The 20,818-nt window shown below is 34.5% G+C and overlaps 3 protein-coding genes across 3 annotated transcripts; all 3 read right to left on the reverse strand.

Moving 5' to 3' along the window:
• LOC18785504 (tetraspanin-6) lies at positions 922–3,136 on the reverse strand. The gene is made up of 3 exons (XM_007218720.2): positions 2,634–3,136; positions 1,611–1,927; positions 922–1,187 (listed from the first exon to the last, which is right to left on the reverse strand). The coding sequence occupies exons 1-3, from the start codon at positions 3,123–3,125 to the stop codon at positions 1,148–1,150; spliced, it is 849 nt and encodes a 282-aa protein (XP_007218782.1). The 5' UTR covers positions 3,126–3,136; the 3' UTR covers positions 922–1,147.
• LOC18785342 (phosphoglycolate phosphatase 1B, chloroplastic) lies at positions 4,403–7,741 on the reverse strand. Its single transcript, XM_020556617.1, has 4 exons — positions 7,211–7,741; positions 5,813–5,912; positions 4,782–4,885; positions 4,403–4,688 (listed from the first exon to the last, which is right to left on the reverse strand). Exons 2-4 carry the CDS (start codon positions 5,899–5,901, stop codon positions 4,582–4,584), a joined length of 300 nt encoding a protein of 99 aa, XP_020412206.1. The 5' UTR covers positions 5,902–5,912; positions 7,211–7,741; the 3' UTR covers positions 4,403–4,581.
• LOC18785175 (serine carboxypeptidase-like 27) lies at positions 8,912–14,058 on the reverse strand. The gene is made up of 9 exons (XM_007219530.2): positions 12,638–14,058; positions 12,447–12,542; positions 12,182–12,274; positions 11,970–12,055; positions 11,217–11,477; positions 10,358–10,485; positions 10,186–10,281; positions 9,650–9,755; positions 8,912–9,362 (listed from the first exon to the last, which is right to left on the reverse strand). Exons 1-9 carry the CDS (start codon positions 12,996–12,998, stop codon positions 9,222–9,224), a joined length of 1,368 nt encoding a protein of 455 aa, XP_007219592.2. The 5' UTR covers positions 12,999–14,058; the 3' UTR covers positions 8,912–9,221.

Below are 20,818 nucleotides of genomic sequence, written 5' to 3' on the forward strand. Positions count from 1 at the left end.
GTTTTGAAACTAGAGTCAGCAATTCCAAGATCCTGGCTCTGATACCATGCTAAAATATGAAAATTATGAGAAAATATTTGTTTGTGGGAATTTTCTGTGTATTCTTCTCCTTGTAGGATGTCATATTTATAATACAACGAAACCTGAATGGGCAAGTAAATAATAAATTCTTAAATCTATTTACAGTAGGAAATCAGGAATTAAAGTAAATCAATTACAATTATAATAGGAATTCTTTGTGTGTAAGGAAAATAAGTCAATATCCACAAGTCACGCCAACACATAATCATATTCGGTTTACTTTGTCTGACCAAACCCATGGCCTTTTTTCTTCTAGATTTCTGTTCATATTCAAACTTATGCTCTATGAGCAAGTTGCATATATATATGTACTTCATTCTGCTTTTATTGCTTTCTGTATTAAAAACTACACCAGTCAAAAGGCAGGTATGGTGGTAATAGCATCATCCATTTCTGTACAGAGAAAGCAGCAAATGAAGCCATGAGATTTCCAAAAGCAAGAACATTATATATACAACTGAGTTTGTCCCATCTCTTTAGAGCACCCATCTCAAGCTAATAAAACTGTTATTTTCTCTCATAGATAAAATGTACCAAGATTTCATCATTTAAATTAAGAATTGCACATCTGCTATATATACATATATATATATATATATATATATATGAATGTGTAGTCAGAAATTTGGCTGCACACATACATATCTGGTTTTTGAGGCTGACCCAATTTAAGGTCACCCAATTTTCAGTCTTTGATATATTATATATGTGCAAAGGTAGAGGAATCTTACATTGATCATTGTTTTTATGTTAGAGGTGTAATATCTCTGTAGATTTTGTTATGTCTGTTTATAAGTATATAGATTAAGTTGTGTAAGTCCATACATGGCAGAAAAGTAGAAAAAAGAAAAAGCTAGTGGTATGATCTTTGAAATAAAAGTAAATCCATCTTTGTACAGAAAAAACACAACTACATTTATAAAAATGAAAATAAAAAGTCTATCCAAAAAGAGGATTTGAGACCTCCAATTCCCATACATTGAAAAAACAACTTAATTGTCCCGTCTTTAGAGCACACCTAAGAACAAGATTCACAGTAACAGAAAGAAGATAAGAGTTTCTTCAACTAATAAAGCTGTTCCTTTCTGTGATGCCACCATCTCCACCTGCAAAAAAGTAACCAAAAAAGCATGGCTTAGCATTAAGCAATGTGAGAGAGAGAGAGAGAGAGATTTATGACCTAAGAAAAAAAGCATTAATGAAAGGGAGAGAGATTGAAAGCTTTAATCTAAAGCTGTCTTGACGAACACTTTCGACCAAACTCTTGCCAAGTTTCAGAATTACCACTCACCTTTTTCAGCCTAACTTTGATGGTTAATTTATCTTACTTTTTTTTTTATTGGCCAACTAAAGGCTCTTTTGGACTTGTTACATAATTTTTCACATTCTTTGTTTATAATTTTCAAAATCAAAAGCATATAAGTTAGGTGAAGGAGTATACTACAACTCTAAAACCAAAATAAATGTGATCAACAATTCATATTCACAATCTGACAAAATAATATTTTATTGATGAACACATAACTCACCAATAGTAATCCCATCTGGGTCGAACTTTGGACATCCGGTTCTGACCATACGGGTGGTCCGTTTCAGCTCTTTGGGTGTTCCGGAAAGCACAGCACCCAATTGAATAGATTCCAATGAGGACCATAAGCATGACGATGTTGAGGACAGAGAGCTTATGCCAGTCTCTTTTGATGTCTTCAAGCACTCCAGCTTTGCATGAATCGCACTCGTAGCATAACAAATTGGGCGCATTGTTCCACCGGTAGCAGTCCGGGTCTTGACTCACCGTGGTTGCCATGTTGTAATTGCATGATGTTGGTGGCTTACAACAACCAGACTGCATATAACATACATATATGCACCCCAAAATCATTAAATTATTACAAGCTTTAGAATGAGCTAATAAGTCTTTACACTCGACATGAACTTTATACATATATATATCTCTCTCTACTTTATCATCCAAAGAAAAGCTCTTTCTATATTTATTTTTTACTTTTGCTGGGAAAAGCCGTCTTGAAATACATACAATGGGAAGAATTCTATGGTTCATACATGAGGAGAGAACTTCGATGGTACGAGAGAAAACTTAATTGAATAAAAGAAAGAAAGTTTTAGAGAGAAAGTTGGGATTTTAAGTATTTTCCTTATCATATTATGCTTCTATCTAATTATAAATTGCCATACATCAACCTAATTAAGAAACGTGAATGAATCGATCGAAATTTTAAGAAAACAAACACAAGCAAAATTATTTTTTTATTATCAAGTATCCTTTTCTAATATATGTTTCAACTACTTTCTTTTTCTAAGCATGGAAAAAAAAAGGAGAAAAGTTGTAAGAAGGGAGTTTCTATTATCATATTTGCGATTCTATTGATTTCTTGAGGATGTTTAGGAAAATATATAAGCAGAAAAACAATCCTATATAGGAAGGTAGAGGCTTACAATCACATATAATACAAGACCCAAAAGAACTTGAATATATAGCCAGCAATGAATTGTAAATTACCAAGCAAAAAGAACACATATGTACTAATTACCTGTATGGGAGACATGTCTCTCTCAAGATAATCAAGAGGTGTCCAAGCAACAAGCTTGGCACAAGTCTTAGACCCCAGTATGCAACTCCTAATCTTAGTCCAATAATTAGGATCCTTAATCCTATTCTTCAACCATGGTGAGTAATCTTCAAGATGGTACTCCTTATAAACCCTACTAGGCACATCCACTCCACCACCTTGACTTGTGACCACAAACCCAAACACAGTTAAACCCATTAGGGTTGCAATTAGGAGCAACATAACCACTAAGTACACCCAAAGTGCCCAAGCCACATTGAAGCAAGCACCAATGAAGCCTGCTAGAGATATGATGAGCACAACAAAACCCACCACCAGAAGTGGGGTTTGCAGGAAGGTTTCACATGTGGTGCTGCTCCTTGCCATCCATAGACCTCCTCCAATTATGGGTATTGATGCTAAGAGAGTGAAGAGGTTCAAGAACCCTATCACTGTGTTGCTGAACCTATACATCTCTCTCTCTCTCTCTCTCTCTCTCTCTCTCTCTCTCTCTTCTTTCTGTGTTGTTTTCTACTTGTGTTTTTTAACTCCTAATTTCTCTCTTTATATGGGTGGCAATGCTTTACTCTGTGTTTGGTGCTGCTGAAAGCTTCAAGAATTCAAAATGCTTATCGCCCTTTTTTTTTTGTTTCTCTATTTGCTTTCCATACATTAAGATATTCATTCATAAACTTTATGAATTGAAGTACTGTATGTGCATGATAATTACTAAATTATTGACACTTTGAGTGGTTGAATGACCAAAATGCCCTTGGATTGAATTTGATTCGTTATGCATTGTTCAAGGCAAGAAAAGAATATAGTGGCTAGATAGGCAATTTGGGTAATTGCAAGAATGCTGTTCAGAGAAGAAGTGAGTTGCTTTTGCTTTTGTGGTGAATGAATGGACCCCATTTGAGCTTCTTTTTGAAGCATGGTGATCACATTGATCAACAGCAGCAGGAGATATTAGGCTATCTTTTTGGCGGGAGGGAATAGAATAATTAGAACACTAGAATTTTAGAATATTAGAGAATGGAGGGTTTGCCTAGCAATCCTTCTTATCCTCTCAGTCTCAGCCAATATAAATTAGACTTGTAGTTATTCAGTGTCTTTGTTTGATTCTCTTTACGGCTCCACTAGACACCAGTTTTCTTAATGGAAAAGTTTCCGATTAAGTTTCTTAATTATATTTGGTACGTCAATAGTATAATAATAATAATACATGTACTTTGCCATTAAGTTTCTACAGCTAGAAGAGGAGCTTAAAGTGAGGAAGCTATTTGATGAGGTCAATCCCACCATCAAAGCATTTAAAATGTTTAAGTTCCATGATTTCTTTACATTTATTGATGGTAAGATTGACCTCCTCAAATAGCCTTCTCACTTGAAACTCCTCATTATAGCCTCCCGCTAAGTTTCTAATCCTTTAGTAACATTGAGTTTTGTTATAGTTTGGATCTCTATATTGGGCTTAATACTGAAGCTCCCATCTTGATACTCAGTAATATTATAATAAAATATTATTTTCAATTTTCACAACTTAGACAAATAACAGGCTCCACTAGCCTAGGGTTAGACCAACAGACTTTTGGGACTTGAAATGAACAACATGCCTGCTTAGCTACTAGCTGTCCAAGCGTAATAGCCAATCACACAGAAGAAAGAGAAGCAAAAATAGAAATTCAGAGACACGGATGGCTGCAGCTATGTGCTGGTTTGGTTGCCAAGAAGAAGATGCAGGAACGTATTAGCAACCAGTTTAACAATTGCATAGAGATCTCAAGCTGTTTCTTTTTGTTTCAGAAACCTACATCCAGTAAAATATACATAAAAAATTTACATGGACATTAATCATATCAAAGTTATGACTGTCAGAGACAAATAATGACATATGTGCCCAAGATTGATTTTAGGGGTAACATAATAATCATACAGTTGCAGCCTTGAGAAACAAAAAGTCTGAAATCTTGTTCGTGTAAAAATCTGGTTGTATGGAGTTGTTAGGACTCTGAAGCCCTGATAAAGTGATGACACCTAGTAGACAGAAAGGAAAAGCAACTTAATTAGCTCAAATACATCACAAACTCAAGAAAATTTGGCCAAAAATGCAGACTTTAGTTTAGTTACCTGAGAGAACAAGAAGAGTTTTGCAACCACCATTTTGTCCAAACAGAATATCAGTATCTAATCTGTCCCCAATCATGCAAATCTGTGACGTCAGGATGCCAAATCTGTCATTAATTAAATTCAACTTACTAATATCAGCAATTATATGACCAAATGTTTTCATCAGATCCATTCAAGTTCACTTCTTTAAGATGTCAAGTGTTCTGCGACTTAGTACATGTCAGCTACTAATTAGAATGCAAAATTACATCACGAAATTGTACATTCTGTTACAATAATTGCATTCTTGTATTTACAAAATCATTGATGTTTACCTCATTAGTCAAAGTCATGTCTTTTAGCCCTTGAGTGTCTTTTAACTTTTAAGACAGGGCACATAATCTAGATGGTTGCTAATCATAGTGAGTGATTAAAAAGATGAGTCAATGATGAAACTCCTCTAATGTTAGTCAGAAAACCACATATAGCAATTTAACTTCAATAACTAAAGAATTAATCTACAGTAAGATAAAAGAAAATAATGTAAGATAGGCCATTGATCTCTCTCTCTCTCTCTCTCTCAGAGTAAATGCGCAGGCACACACACTTGTGTACTCTGTGCACAGTTTAATTTCATTTTTGCAAGTCTTTGATGGACTAACACTACAATTTGTTAGCACTTCAATGGTTTTGTTATCACAAGTAGTCTTGTGCTTACAAAGCAAATCAATCGCTGTCTTGCTTCATCAGCATAAGTAGGCGTATTATATGTCTTACAATGCAATACCCATTTATATCTCTTATAATGCATCTCGGATTATAGATATTGTGGTACATATAATATTTGGTACAAGGTTATATATCTCTTATAAAGCATATTTAAAGCGCATTATATGTATCACGCTATATGATATCCACCTTAAGAGAATGCCTTGGTGTTATATAACATAAAAACTCTTATCAGAATATGGTCTTTGCTCAAGATAACAGCACTCATGTTACTTAAGAATAGATAAAACAATGAAGAACAATAAATAAAGCATTTGACTTACTCGTTTGCTAAGTAGTCCATCATAAATGTTGAGGGTTTTCCCACAACCAGCGGCTCACATTGAGTAGATCCACGGATAGCGCCAACCATAGAACCACCACCTGAAGTTGAGTATAAATTATAGTAGCTATTGAGAGAAAATTATCGTAGCTTCATCAATTCGTTAACAACCTTTTTGGCTAGGTATTTTCAGGTCCAGAAATTCAAAATTTCCCAGTCAACTTTAGAAGTTTAGGTCTCATATAATCAAGTCATTTGCAACCACTAACCCATGCATAAGTAAATGCATAGATAATCTGATTCAGTATCTGAACATTAACGAGTTCAATAAATTCTAATAAGTTCTTTTTTATAAGATCGAATAAAAGGTGGCCATTTTCACAGTCCTATCTCCTCTCCTTATATTATGCTTTGATATATTGAACAGAAACAAGGAGATGAAAGCATATATAAATGTGAGTGCAAAGTGTACAAATAGGAGTGTGAAAATCACTGCCCCTAACAAATGACTTTTGAATTTTAAACAAATTCCAATTAGAAAAATCTTTACAGTATGTATCTATAACTGACAGACTTTTCTCGTCTTTAGACTTAACAATAAGTCGAAGTCGTCAGATAATGAAATTTGGCTCAGATTTTCAATATCTAATTTTCCAGAGCGAAGTGCTTCAAGAGACAGGCTACCAAATCGATGGGTTCAACCGAACAGTGAACAACCTTTAAAAGGAGTCACAACGGTGACAAAAACCAATTAATTCAACCATGTCCAGCTACCAATTATATAAATATCAAATTGCTTCTAAACAGAATTGACATTATCAACCAACAAAAGACTCTAACTTTAACAAATCAAGAGACAATAAGTAAAAACCAATCAGATATAATTAAACCAAACCCATGTAAATTACTTTTTTGTTAAGAATACCAGCACCTATGCAAATCCTTCCTTGGTTACACTAGCCAAATTAACCCAAATGTCAAAATCAAGAACGATTAACATTATCCCAACAAAATAATTATAGCAGAATTAACATTACCATGATATAAGCAAAGGCTCATATTTTTTATACCCTCAACTAAACCAAATATCAAGATTAAACGCGATAAACATTAGCACAATACACAAACTAAATTCACATTTCTGAAAAATCAATAAAACCCAACCTAAGATCAAAATCAGCAGCATTAACATTACCGCAAGACAGGGAAAAAGGAAGAAAATTTGTGATCAAACCGAAATCAAAATTAAGCGAAATTAACATTTCACATCTAAAAAGGCTCGACTTTCACAAACCAGAATCAGAATGAAGAAAATTCAGATAACCAAAATCATTTTATAGAAACTAGAATAAGAAAATAAAAGCTGTCATCATTAAAAATAAAATTAGCATAAAGCCACCTGGTATCGATGTGAGGCGACATCATTGGATCGTCGGAGTCGTTGTCGATGAACTCATAATCCGCAACTCCAGATTCGTCGCTATCCGTAGCTGCGGCTGCGTCGTCGTCGCCGCTACTATAGAAATCCTCGTCATTGTCGTCGTCATCATTAGCGTCGAGCATGTCGAAGTCTTCGTCTGATTACATTTCGTGGGTTTTCTGATGAAGAGGATCAAAACCCTAATTGGGAATCAATCCTAATTGCATTGAACAAAAGAGGGCTGGGGTTGGGGTCGATTGGAAGAGAGAGACAGAGAGAGCGGGAAGTACATAAACTAGAGAAGGAGGGAGGGTGAAATTGGTAATTTACTCTATTTAAAAAGTATGGCCATCCGGCTATACTATTTAACCATTCGATTACATTTAAGTAGTATAGCCGTTTTGTTTTTTAATAGTATAGCCGCGCGGCTATACTCTTTTTTTTTGTCAACAGCATAGCCGGTCGGCTATATACTCTTTAAACAGTAGCCCCAAGTCTCTTTCCCTCTCTCGCCTATTCACTTCTCTCTTCGCTCTCTCCCGAACGACATGTTCACCTGACCACACCAACGACAATTCCTCCCTCTGGCAACTCCACCAATTCCAACTCAAGTTCGAATAAAAAGTGGCCGTTTTCACAGTCCTATCTCCTCTCCCTTATTTTATGCTTTGATATATTGAACAGAAACAAGGAGATGAGAGCATGTATAAATGTGAGTGCAAAGTGTACAAATAGGAGTGGTTAAATCGCTGCCCCTAACAAATGACTTTTGAATTTTAAACGAATTCCAATTAGGAAAATCTTTACATGTTTTGCAGCTTAACGCAGTTGAAAATAATCTAATTAAAACACAACTTCCAACAAGAGAGGAGAGAAATGAACCTGGCCATGCCTGAGCATCTGTAAAGATGAGAGGATTTGTTGCAATGAAAAGACATCCAGGATTTCCCATACCTTCAATCACATAAACATTGACTGCCACCAGAGAAGACCAAATGGAATACATGTAACAAATGCACTCCATATGTAATAAGACCATAATGTTTATGTGGTGTTGGCACTTGGTATAGTTACCTTCCATTCAATACTTTGTAACACAATGTTTGCATATTCGCCTGAATTTGAGCACAAGTACAGTCCATGGAAAAATAAAGAAAAAATATAGTGAATTGTGGCAATATGATCTAAATAACAATACCCGTCTTAATATTCGTCTTTCGAGTTTAAAGAATCAAGTTCTGAATTCAGAATATTAAAATTCAAATATGCTTCTATTGCAATGCAGGTATATATATTTTCAACTGATAGACTGAATTGCTAGGGGGACAAACTGGCAGCTTGAACATTAAAATAAACAAATCAAGGTTTTGAGAGACGAATAGAATTCTTAGCGTATCTCTCTTTTGACTTGTGTGTAACAAGTTGCATTGATATAAGCAACCAGCAAGCAAGTGGCCAATGCGGATTTAACACATGTTAAACCCTCCAAAATATTATTCATTATTCGGCGCTGCCCGGAAGAAGAACGACACATTGTTTGTTTCTTGGAACGGAAGATAACAACGCAACGCAAGCATCTAATCCGCTGTATACTTTGGCCATTGCTTTAAACGACACATTCTTTATCAGCATTTTCTTTTTGCAAATTAAATAAGTATATAAATAATAAGACCCTTATCATAAATCAAATACCAATAATAAAGAATATATTTCTTCAATAAAGAATCCACATAGATATGTATAGAAGAATTCCAATTTTTTACTCTAACTATTCTGTAATTTTTCTTCTCATGGATGGTATTTCCAGAGAGCAACAGCTAAATAAATAGAACTATAAAATGGCACTGCTTGTGGGGCAAGAATGGAGGGGGCACTCGAGAGGAATGCTTGTCTTATTTTGCTTTTCCCAGCTTCTGTGTATGAACAATTGCTGCAAATCCCATATGTTTGTGCTTATTCATCAAGAGTATGTGAATAAGATGGAATGAATCTAACTTGCCATGGGCTTGCCTTCCAAAAATGATTTGAAAACAATAAAAGCCTGGCGAGGTCGATGGAGCGGAACCTCATGCCCAGCTCCGGTCACGGTCACAAACGTCAGCCCCTTGTATATTTGGTTCCAGCCACCAACCTATATGACAAAGGAATGAGAGTGTTTCAGGAGATGACTCATATAGTTTACTGCAGATATAACAAAAGGATACGGTAGAAAAAGTCTACATACAGTTAATCACGGATATGGTTGTCATAGGCACATAAAGTCTATGGCCCAAAGAAGAGTAAAGAAGGAATGTAAAAGGCTACCCATTGTAAGAAGAGAAACAAGCCGTGTAAATATGAACTGAAGTTACAATAGGAAAACATAAAATTGCAATTCTAGTTAATGGTTGTGAAGAACATCTCTTCCATGGAACTAACCTTGCCATTGTCATACCACGGGGACCAGTTGGTAATTGTTGGTAGCTTCAGGGCATCTATGGAGTAGCGAGTTGCAGTCACAGGAACCACTGCATCAGTGTCTCCACTGGCGAAAGAGTTCATCAATAGCCATGTCAGCTACAGGAAGCAAAATTGAAAACAGAAGTACAGTTCCAAAGAGTACGTCCATAAGTATATTCACGAAATTATATAACAAACAGTAACATCTTGTTCATTTTTTAGTATTCACACGCTACAAACTCTTCAACATGAAGTACAGTACAATAAAAACCTTTAGTGATCTTTGCGCAAGTAAATACTTAATGGAAATATAAAACAAGATTGCTTCTATGAACAATGTACATTCAATTTACCACCACCATTACCATTACTGCTGCTAGTAGTGCTAGTTTATAACATCAAGTTCCCGAACAAAAAACAAAACATATGTCACTTGAATTACAGAAATCCAGGGAACCAGAATCCTCGAAATTCAGGGACCTGAGGGAAAAAGAGTTGCAGTATGGTGAGTCTACCTGTATACCCATATCCTAAGACCAGCAGCAATGAGCTCTCGATAAATAGGAAGCATAGACAGTGGAGAATCTGCCCAGTAGGTTCCAACTATATCACTGCAGAAAAACACTTTATCTAAGAACTTTATTGCAAGACATGCAAGAAGTTAAATATTGAAAACAAAATACCTACCTGCATGTTTGCCATGGATAAGAAATTCCAGTTACATTGGCATGGAATGCCCTTTGAACTTCTGGATGGTTGAAGTACACTTCAGAATACCTCTCAGTGCAGGGATCATATGCTCTGGACATCCATGGCTGAGTTTAAAGAGCGTAAGATTAAATAACACAGACCTTTCAAATGATTTTTAAAGAAAATATGCAATTAAGCAAATTCTAGACTCTGAGGAACACATTGATGCTAATGTAGTAATGAAATATAAGCAAGAAAATTTTAACTACTTGTACCACCAGTGAAAAAATTCAGAATCAAAATTTTTCATCTTCACAACATATAAAGATATTGCAAATCATAGTTTGAAACTTTAAGGGCAGGGAACTTAAAAAACAAAACAAAATATAACTTTGCGTCTGGAAAAGCAATGCAATGAGATACATATGTTCTCAATAGGAATTGTTCAGAAGAATTTCATATATCAAACAAGTATATGAAGTATTTTTATATCTAATATAAGGGTGAATTGAGTTCAAAGGTTAATTATATCAATTAGTTATTAAAAAGCCAAGTAATCCCCGGTACACTAACTGCATGGGGAAATCACCAAAACAGTGACAACTGACTAAAACCTATAAGCAACTAAAAATTACCTATTCCTTTATTAACTCCTAGGTCTATTAGACAACCACAGTACCCTGGAGAATGGGTTAACAATGTATGTGAAGCTAACACCTTTCCTCAAGTGCAGTCCCATCCCAAACGAGGAAAGGCAAACAGAGAGAAACATATACATGCAGGCGGCACCTTACAAGTTAACAAATAAGTAGGGAATGATGACTAGTGAGGAAAAGAAATGTTCAGTAGAACTTACATAATGACCCCTCAAGTTGTGCTTTAGTGACTCAGTGCTATTGCAAGGACGGGTAAAAATGCTGTATGGATCAATGTTTCCCTGCTCCATTTCTGCCATTTTAAGGGCTCTCATACATTCCACTGATGGATGCTGAGCGGATCCAAAGTCACAGGTTACTCGTAGCATCCGATAGGTAGAATCAGAAATTAAACCATGGGTCCACCAGTATTGAAATGCGCCAACATAATCATGGTAATCATCAGTCACAGCATTTCCCACCTGGGAGAAAGAAATAAATCAACAAGATAAATACACCCATGTAAATAGGTTAGTTGCCAGACATTTCACATGTCATAAGTTCTCATAAAATATATGGAAAACTACAACTGTGTGTTTCATTTAAATTAGTTCTCAAAATCATGATTGAATGTACTTAATTTTAAGGATCTCCTTGTTAGCAATTAAAATAATTTATTTCATTTTATGGCATCCTGAAAAAATGGAATAAAACAGTCTATCTATAGTTTAACTTCAGCTTATTTCAAAACAACATAAGTTGCTCAGTTCAACAGGTTGGTAGACAATTACCTCGAAAGTACTAAAAAAATCAAACAATATTTCAATCGTGGAAAAAGTAAAATATCATTTGATATTGGTAATTCTTCGAACAATAAATAAAATCTTTTACGTCATACCAAGCAACCCTTTAGGAAAGAGGCAGAAACTAAAGTTTGCCCTTAGTTGCAATTCAAGATAATCCTACATTCTTACCAAAAATCCCTTAAAATTTATAACTGGATTCTGAATTCCCTTGTTTCTCTCATAAACCAAATGAGACAACTGAGGAACATAGTGACCTGAAAGTGAAATTTTGAAAATGAACTCATTATCATTATATCAAATGTGCAGGGAAACCATAGTAAAGATGAAATTGGAAGAGGAAAAGGAAAAGGGGGAAAGTAGGTTGAGGAAGTAATTCACACCTGCATAACTTTCTCCAGCAATGTAGAAATCTCGGTGCTTGTACTGTGGGAACCTTTCAAACCAATTGACTAGAAATGCATATGCATCTTCAGCTACATACACAAGACACCCCAGATATCAAAAATATTCAGCAATGTCAAAATAAACTAATTTGTAAACAGAGAAACAGTATTCACACAACCCATGAATCTTCTAAATGCTAGCCCCTACAAACTGAGAAAACTATAAATTCAATAAAGCTACAAAACTAAAGTGAACAACAACCTGTTCTCTGGTCTCCGGTTGTGTACAAATCTGTGGTCGTATTCGAGTATGAAAAACCAACACCAGCTGGAGATTCAAGGAACAGCAAATTTGCCACTGCCCAAATATTTGAAAATCAATCAGAATTAGATAAAATAAAAAAGATGAAAATTTTGTAACCAATTAAGAGAATATGCACCAAAGGAACATACAATTGTTCCAAGTATAGGGATTCAAGTAAAGGGTCTTCCCATCAGGTCTAATGCGAAAAGGTCCAATCTCTTCAGCTGCTCCATAAGCAACAGAAGAACAACCTGGACCACCATTGAGCCACAACACCAGCGGCCTAGACTCAGGTCCACGGTTTTTTGGCGATTCAATCAACCAGTAAAACAATGCTCTACCAGCTTTCTTATTCACCGTCACATAACCAGAGTACTGCGCAAACCCCACATTTGGCTGTCCTGGCAAATTTGTGATTCTATCCCTCACTTGATCTTGAATAGAAGCAAAACAAGCTCCAAAGAAAAGGAGCAAAATGCAAAGAAATGCAAATGGAGAGTGGTCACCCATTTCTTAACCAGTCAAGCAATAACAAAGACAAAGCAACAAAACTCTAAATCATAAGATTCAGAAGCTATAAGCAGAAAGAGACTTAAAAAGCATTCAGTGAAGGTACTGCAACAATAGATCAATTACAACAAACTCAAATGAAACCCAGAAGCACAAATCCCAACACAGTTATGGGTTCCCAAGGAATTTATCTACAATGCACTAAACAATAAAACCCAGATCCCAAAATATATCTGGGTCTGCAATGAATTACCTAAAGAGACTAAAAAAATATGAGTGACAGAGAGAGACACGGAGTGCTTGACATTTATAAAGACTTGGCCTCTCAGGCAGAATGCCAATGATTGTGATTAGTTGTAATGGAGTATGAATGGTCTGCAAGCCATGCAATTTTTTTCTGGTTTAAAATTCCAAGCTGTGGAATTTATTTGCTTCACTCAGTCAATTGACCGAACAGGTAGGATGCGCACATGGGGGTTAGCTCTAGATTTTTGAAGTTGCAAACTTGAGGTCTGCAGCTAACACCTAAAAAAAATGAATCTAAACCAAAAAAGCACATGAGCTTTCCTATAAGTATCTTATTTTAAGCCAAATAAGGGAAACCAATTAGTGACTAATAATGGTGAAAGAAGTTCATAAACAGATAATCAAATAAAAAAGATAAGCAACAGCACTGTACAGGCCAAGTGTTGAGTAATAAGAGTGGGTGGCAGTAATTTTGTTAGCTGCAGTGTCCTGTAATCTGTTGGCGACACCTTGAAAAACTCAGTCCGGGGATGAAGGAATCAAATTGGTTGTGGGCTTGGCTGCGGCTTGACTTGGTCTCAAAGCATTTTCTCTCTCTTTTTTTTTTCCTTTTTTTTTTCCTTTTAGGAAGTTTCATCATATCCTCTGAATCATGGGCCATGGGCTGTCAGTTGGAATTCTGATTCATGTTTTCTTTTGTTTTAATTTGAGCCTGCCAAAATATAACATAAAAGTATTTACGTCATTCGAGTGGGAGCGTGTTATTCAATCTTAGACATTAAGTCATGCATTCAATTATAACTGAAAATTAAATTATGCGTGTGATCCCATTTTAGACATTAAAAAATATATTTAATCATAACGAAAAATACATGACACGCAACTGATGTTAGTACAACTCTTCGCATAATTGGTGATCGATTTTATATTAATAGTCTATTAAAACAATAATGAAAGATGACATTAAATTTATCTTTCTTATACATATTTATAACTAACTTTTAGTCTAGCGATATTTCTCTTTCGAATAATAAAAAAGGAGATCTAAATCACTTATGTGGATTGATTAAAAATTGTATCTTAGAACCCTAGAATTCAATGAATGGAAATATCTCATAAATTGTTGTTTTTTTGTAAGTGCATGTGGTAGGTTACTCGAGAAGATAGGTTCTGTTGTAATGATGGCTGTGCATTTCAACAGTTGCGGCTTGGTGGAAGAGTCAAGTGTGAGAGTTTGTAGCATAGAGTGAGAGTTACGTACATAATCAAAGAGAGAGATAAGAGAGTCGGAAGAGAAGGACCTACCATGTTTCGAAGTCGAAGATAGGAAAGTAGACCATGAAAATGATGGCCATTCAATTTTAATATACATATATAAATGGAGAGCATGGACCAAAACGTGGTTCCACATTCATTTCTTCCGTTTCCTGCATTTTTTCTCTTTTAATTTCTTTATGTTCAATAAATAGATTTTTCTACAACGCAGCTCTCGGGTGTAAGAATAACTACTATTATCTAAGCAACAAGCCCCTTTCAACAATAGTAAATTAATTTGTAGAAAAAAAATGCAACTTTCTTTGCTTGACCATCTTCACCTAAGATATTATAGATAAGATCCGAAAAGGAAGAAATATGAAAAAAGCAAAGTCCAATGTGGAAGAGGTGCTTTTACCGCTATGGTTATGAACCCCCCCTATTTGATTCGTTTTCTGGATTCGTATCAATGTGAGACTTTTAGACTTAGGGGCAAGGGAGGCCTTTTTGAATGATTAAAATAAAATAGTAGGGCCAACATGTAAATCCTTCTTGGGATATTTGGGTGATTCAATGTCTATAAATTTTAAGAGTGTATAGACATTTTTGGGTGCCTATGGAATCATCCAACATTTGGACACAAAGAGAAGGAGTGGATTATGTTGAACATGGACTCTACAATACAAGCTTGGTTCTTAGACCTTGTAGGCTTTAGATTATGTGGTGCCATCACCAATCATCATTTACCTTTATTTAAAACAAATTAAAAACAAATTTTTTTAAAAAGGAAAACTTAGAAAGTGTAACCCAACTCGTAGAATCTACTATAAGGGCGTCCTTAATAAAATCAAGAGCACCTCTACTCACACGAACGAAATCTCTTCAAACAAATCAGATTTTAGCCCTAGACGTATCATTGCCTCTTCTTCATCAATTACCTTTCTTTTTGCTTGGTGTGATCAAATTGTAGATGTATTTTTCATTAAACAATTACACGATATATACAAGTTTTTCTCAATACTACTTGAAACACAAGAATTCTGAGATTACAAGTTACAATGAAAGCCAAGCGTCTTACCATAGAAAAAGCATTTATTTAGAATCATCAAAACACACAAGATTTTTACTTTCTTACAGAAGATTTATCTTTGTGTTAGATGACAAGTCATTATGTAATTGTCTATTTTCACTTTCTTACTGAAGTTATGAACCCACCCACCCCTGCTCTGCTTCCGTGCATGCACTCGATAAACACCATGTCGACGTCTGATATTCCTTAATAAAAACGATAAATACAAGGAGAGAGGAAAAAAAAAAAACATCAACTTGACTAAAAAGCCTTGTTGCTTTTTTACTGTGTTACCTTACTTCTCCCCTGGAATTTTCACTCCAAACAAAATCCACCATTAGAGAATTCTTTATTTGATAATTCCACATGCTCCAAATCCAGCTCATTTATTTTATGTGTATAAATATGCTTTTTTCAAAAGTTTCAACAATAAGCTTTTGACTTTTTGGGCAGTGGCCAGTTGAAAAAATATACTGTGCTTCTTTAAAGAACGATACTCTTTGATTGTGAAAACAACAAGGTAACCTTATTTTTCGCTCTGCTTGTCATCATCCCACGAGTTTTAGGGTTTTAATATCAGTAATTAAAGGTTTATAGGTTACATCTGGTTCATCATACACCATGATTAAGCATAAAAGAATTGATCATATATTCTTTTATAGAGTTGAACATTTAATCCTTTTCTTTTGATCCATAGTTAAACATTTAAACATTTACTACACCCCTTTCAATTATACGAAAGTTTTATTTTGTTGAATTGAAACAATCAAACTTAAATTAACATGAATTTTTACGACGTCATTTCATATTCATTTTACTATGTTAACGCTAAGTTAGGCTTCACATGCTTATTTCGGATACGTTTTATTCTTTTATGATAAAAGAGCGATAATATTTTATTGATAATATTTATAAAATAAAATAAAAACAAGTACAAAGCAACGAAGGTGTTGAATATGAATACAATTTCTCCAGTGACCAAACACAACAACAAGTTAAATTGATATGAATAGAATACGCATAACCCAAAAAATGATTAAAATCACCGAATCAGTATTCAGAAGCATACACTCAAACATCAATAAAGATTTGTCATGCAATATCAAAAATGTCAAATCCATATCAAAAGCCAAAAGCCAAGAAGAAATAAAATAAAATAAATAAATAAACAAACCACATCAAACTCCTATATAGTTCATGGGAATTATTAGTCTAACACAAACTAAGAAACAAGACCACCGCTCCACATCCTCTCGGGCAACCTAAAGAAAGCCATAGTGTCATACCGGCTAAACCCAAGTGCCGCACCAACTAAACCCGAACCCGACATTATCCACGCTTCGTAGCTTCAAATCTATATCGAAGGGTGACAACTTGAACCAATCTTGTATGTGTGGGCCAAAAGACAGTGATTATATCATGGCTACGGCAACGTCTCATGTTGATTGCTTCTACATCACAAATAAAACAAAAAATAAAGAATCCAAAGGAAAAAAGTGTTAACTTCATAAAGACGGGCAACAACCCACTACTAATAACACCAATATTGTCTCCAACTTAACCACCTATAAAGCCCAGTAGGTGTGGAGTTTTATCATAAAAGGCCTCAGTGATATTAATAGTGGAACCATTCATTATATCTCGGAGTTCCTACGACTCCGAAGCCAGTGAGCTCCTAAAAGGCCTCGTGCTAGATGGATGCGGGTGTGCACATATAAGGCACATCGACCCCTCTCCGTTGGTTGATGTGGGATCTTACACATCACATATTGGGTAAGGGTAAAGACCCAATTTAGGCCTAGTCAATTAACCCACCATGTTAAATTTCAAAGAGACGGGCCTACATCGCACTACTAACACCAATATTGTCCTCAACTTAACCACCTATAAAGCCCAGTAGGTGTGGAGTTTTATCACAAAAGGCCTTTGTGATATTAGTAGTGGAACCATTTATTATATCTTATATTTTATTTAGTCGAGTTTCCAATATAAGACTTATATTCTTCAACAAAAGGAAGGAAATTATAGGAAATGGGATGATAGGAAAGAAAAGGGATGGAATAGGGATTTTCTTTAGGATTTTCTTCATATACGTCCTATTCTAAGTTGGCATTTAGAAATTTAAATTTTTGAAGTATGAGTTGAAATTGCGAAGTGTTCAATTTGAACAAGTTAAAGTTCTAAATTGAAAATTTACCAAATTGATTCAATTTAAATTAAACTCCAATTCTGATTTTCAATTCTAGATTGATTTTCCAACTCTTCTATTTAAAAGCGATACTAAAAAAAAGAAAAATTAAACTTAAAATCTCATATATAAAAATAAATAATTTTAACCGCTTCTATTACAAGTCCCTTTACAATCTTTTTTTCTCTAGCCCATCTAACTTACCGAATTGCTTATATAAAATAAAATAAATAAATAAAAGAATGCACCCAGAATTTTTACTATTTGTTTTCTGACAGCATGTGTTTGGTTACTACTATATCTCCAAACGAGCATTTGCCAAATACGACAACAAGTATACGTGCGTTGGCACGTGTCCTGGTTGACGTCTGCATTCCGTAGTTTACTGCTTTGACTCCGTCTCGCCTCTCGCTCGCTGCTGCTAGCGGAACTCAACTGAGGTGGAAATGCTTGCTAGGCGACAAAGTTAGGTTTTCCGTACAAGCCCTTGTAGTTCTACATATTTACGCAGAGGTCCTCTGAGGCTGAGAGTTGAAATGTCATCACTTGGGTTTTCACTGATTAATAGTTATTTTATATTTATTTTATATCAAATGACCGACTAAAATTAGATTGTACATAGTGATCACTCCACATCACAATCTGCATCACTATTTTTCTAGCGTTTCAAGAGGTTTCACGTTCGAATCCCTCCCTCTTTCGTATATTTTTTAATAACATTTATTCCTCTGAATAATGAAACAAAAACTTCGTATGTCAAATTGTGGTATTGTTGGACCAAATTAACATAACCATTTCTTTTTATGCGACTTAACATAACCATATGCAACGAGTGAATTTGTTTAATTACCAAAAACTCTTCAAAGGAGGAGTTGGTTCTATGTTTGATGTATAAAATCAAACCACCATTGGTGAAACATTTTAAAATTTTAGCCTATCGTCTCTTACAATGTAATTAACTAGCAATATTTTGTGAGAATTGATTTTTACACTTATATGAGAAGTTCATATCCATAAGTTAGGTATTGCATTCCCAACAAAGTATTTACCAAACATGTGAATGCAATTCCATATCCATTCCAAAACTCCTAAATCTTGAACCAAATGACCCCTTAATTTTATTCATTTATCCCTTATTTTTATATTTTGCCTTTTTTTAAATTTATTAAATTGCAAATCATAAAAATAAAAAGAAGGGAGTTTTACTACTATGCCGAATATAGGGGCTCAAATTATTTATGAAAAATAATACATGAAATAGACTTTTAAAACACACCCAAAGCTCATTTACAACATAACAAGGAGACTTCGAACTTTCTATAAATTAAAAAAAAGTCATCGATTTCTAAGAACAAACACAACCCCGAAACCTCATAAAAAAAATCCAAAACACTCGACATGGCATCAAAGTAATTTAATAATCAAAATTAAATTCAATAGGGTAAGATGTCATTTTTTGAGTTTGTTTATAAAAATTAAATAATATAAAATTTATCTATATCACTAATACTAAGAATAAGTATATAACTAAATACCTCTAAAAAGAATGAGTGCGCATGCATAAAATATGAGTGAAAATCGCCATCCTATAAGCTTGTAGTTGTAGTAGTATCTTATGTTTAAATTTCCAATTTCCAATATTCCTTTTATAAAAAGAAAGTAAAATTAAATATCATCGTCATTGTAGACATATTAATATGAATTCTAGATTTTAGTGCCAATTTGATTATTTGGGGATTGAGAGAATACGGTCCCAAAGCATTAGATGAAGTAAAGTTCCTCGTCAATTTATAAATAATGAAAGTTGGTGAGTAAACTTATAAAGATAATTCAACAATTTAAATCCACATATTTGTTATATTCCATTACGATATGACATTCTAACTTTAATTCTCAACATAGAACATTATAAGTATTTTATTAAATAAATGGCAGATGGAATTCGTCATTGTGGGGGTGTGATTCTGGACGTGCCATGAACAAATAATTGTGTGGAGACAATCGTCCTTAGGCACTATGTTGCCATGCTCATAGAATCACGTGTACAAAATACCAAAGAAAATTAATTTTGCTTTTTATTTAAGCAGTTCAAAACAATGTTGGTAAGGAGCTTGTAGTTTGAATGGTTACAAACAATTATTAATTCTTATTTGTGTTTGAATCTCCTATCCTTTAATATCGCTTGTAAAAAAAAAAGAAAGTGTTTATCCATATTCTAATGCTCACTCGTTTGGGAGTGCTTTTGAAAGGGCAAAAAACGTTTTCTGAAAACCGAAAGCGCTTTTAATGGTGTTTGGCATAAAAGTTTAAAAATGCTTCTGGGTCATAGAAGTGTTTTTTGGGGAAGCACTTGCCATGTATTTTTTCAAGAAGCACTTCAATTTTTTATGAAATTTTCAACAACTTTATAATAAAAACACTTTTGTTAGAAGCGCTTATGAGTAGAAGTGCTTTATAAAGAAGCAGTCTCAAACGAGCCCAAATTGTTTGCTTTTGACAAAAAAATAAGGGTTTATTTGGGAGTGCTTCTGAAAGGGTTAAAAGCTCTTTATGATAACTAAAAACGCTTTAAAAAAGTTTAGAAACACTTCCGAGTTATAGAAACTCTTTATGGAGAAGCACTTGCTAAAAGCACTTGAATTTCTTATGAAATTTTAAACATCTTTATAATAAAAACGCTTATGAACATTTACTTCTTAAAAAAGCCGTCCCAAACGAACCCTAGATTATTAGTTAGCTATACATTTTTTGTTTCTTAGCCTCGTAAATGATCATAGTATAATAGTTGACTAACATGAAATCACAAATTATGATGTTGTGATTTATTTATTTTTGTTCATTTACAATTGGCGTTGGGTACACTGCTTGCTTGAACAGTTGTACTTCTCCATGGACCCAATAAGGTGAAAATTGTAATATCCATATCCTACTATAATTGGGAGGCTCATAAAATCTACCTCCTTTCTTTTTTTATAGAAATAAAATCTCTCCTTGTGTCGGCAAAATAATAATCATTTTGTCAAAACTTTGGTGGGGAAGGACTATTTGGTGGGTACTTCCAAA

The sequence above is a fragment of the Prunus persica genome, chromosome G2, assembly GCF_000346465.2.
Source record: "Prunus persica cultivar Lovell chromosome G2, Prunus_persica_NCBIv2, whole genome shotgun sequence".
In the NCBI taxonomy this organism is placed as follows: Eukaryota; Viridiplantae; Streptophyta; class Magnoliopsida; order Rosales; family Rosaceae; genus Prunus; species Prunus persica.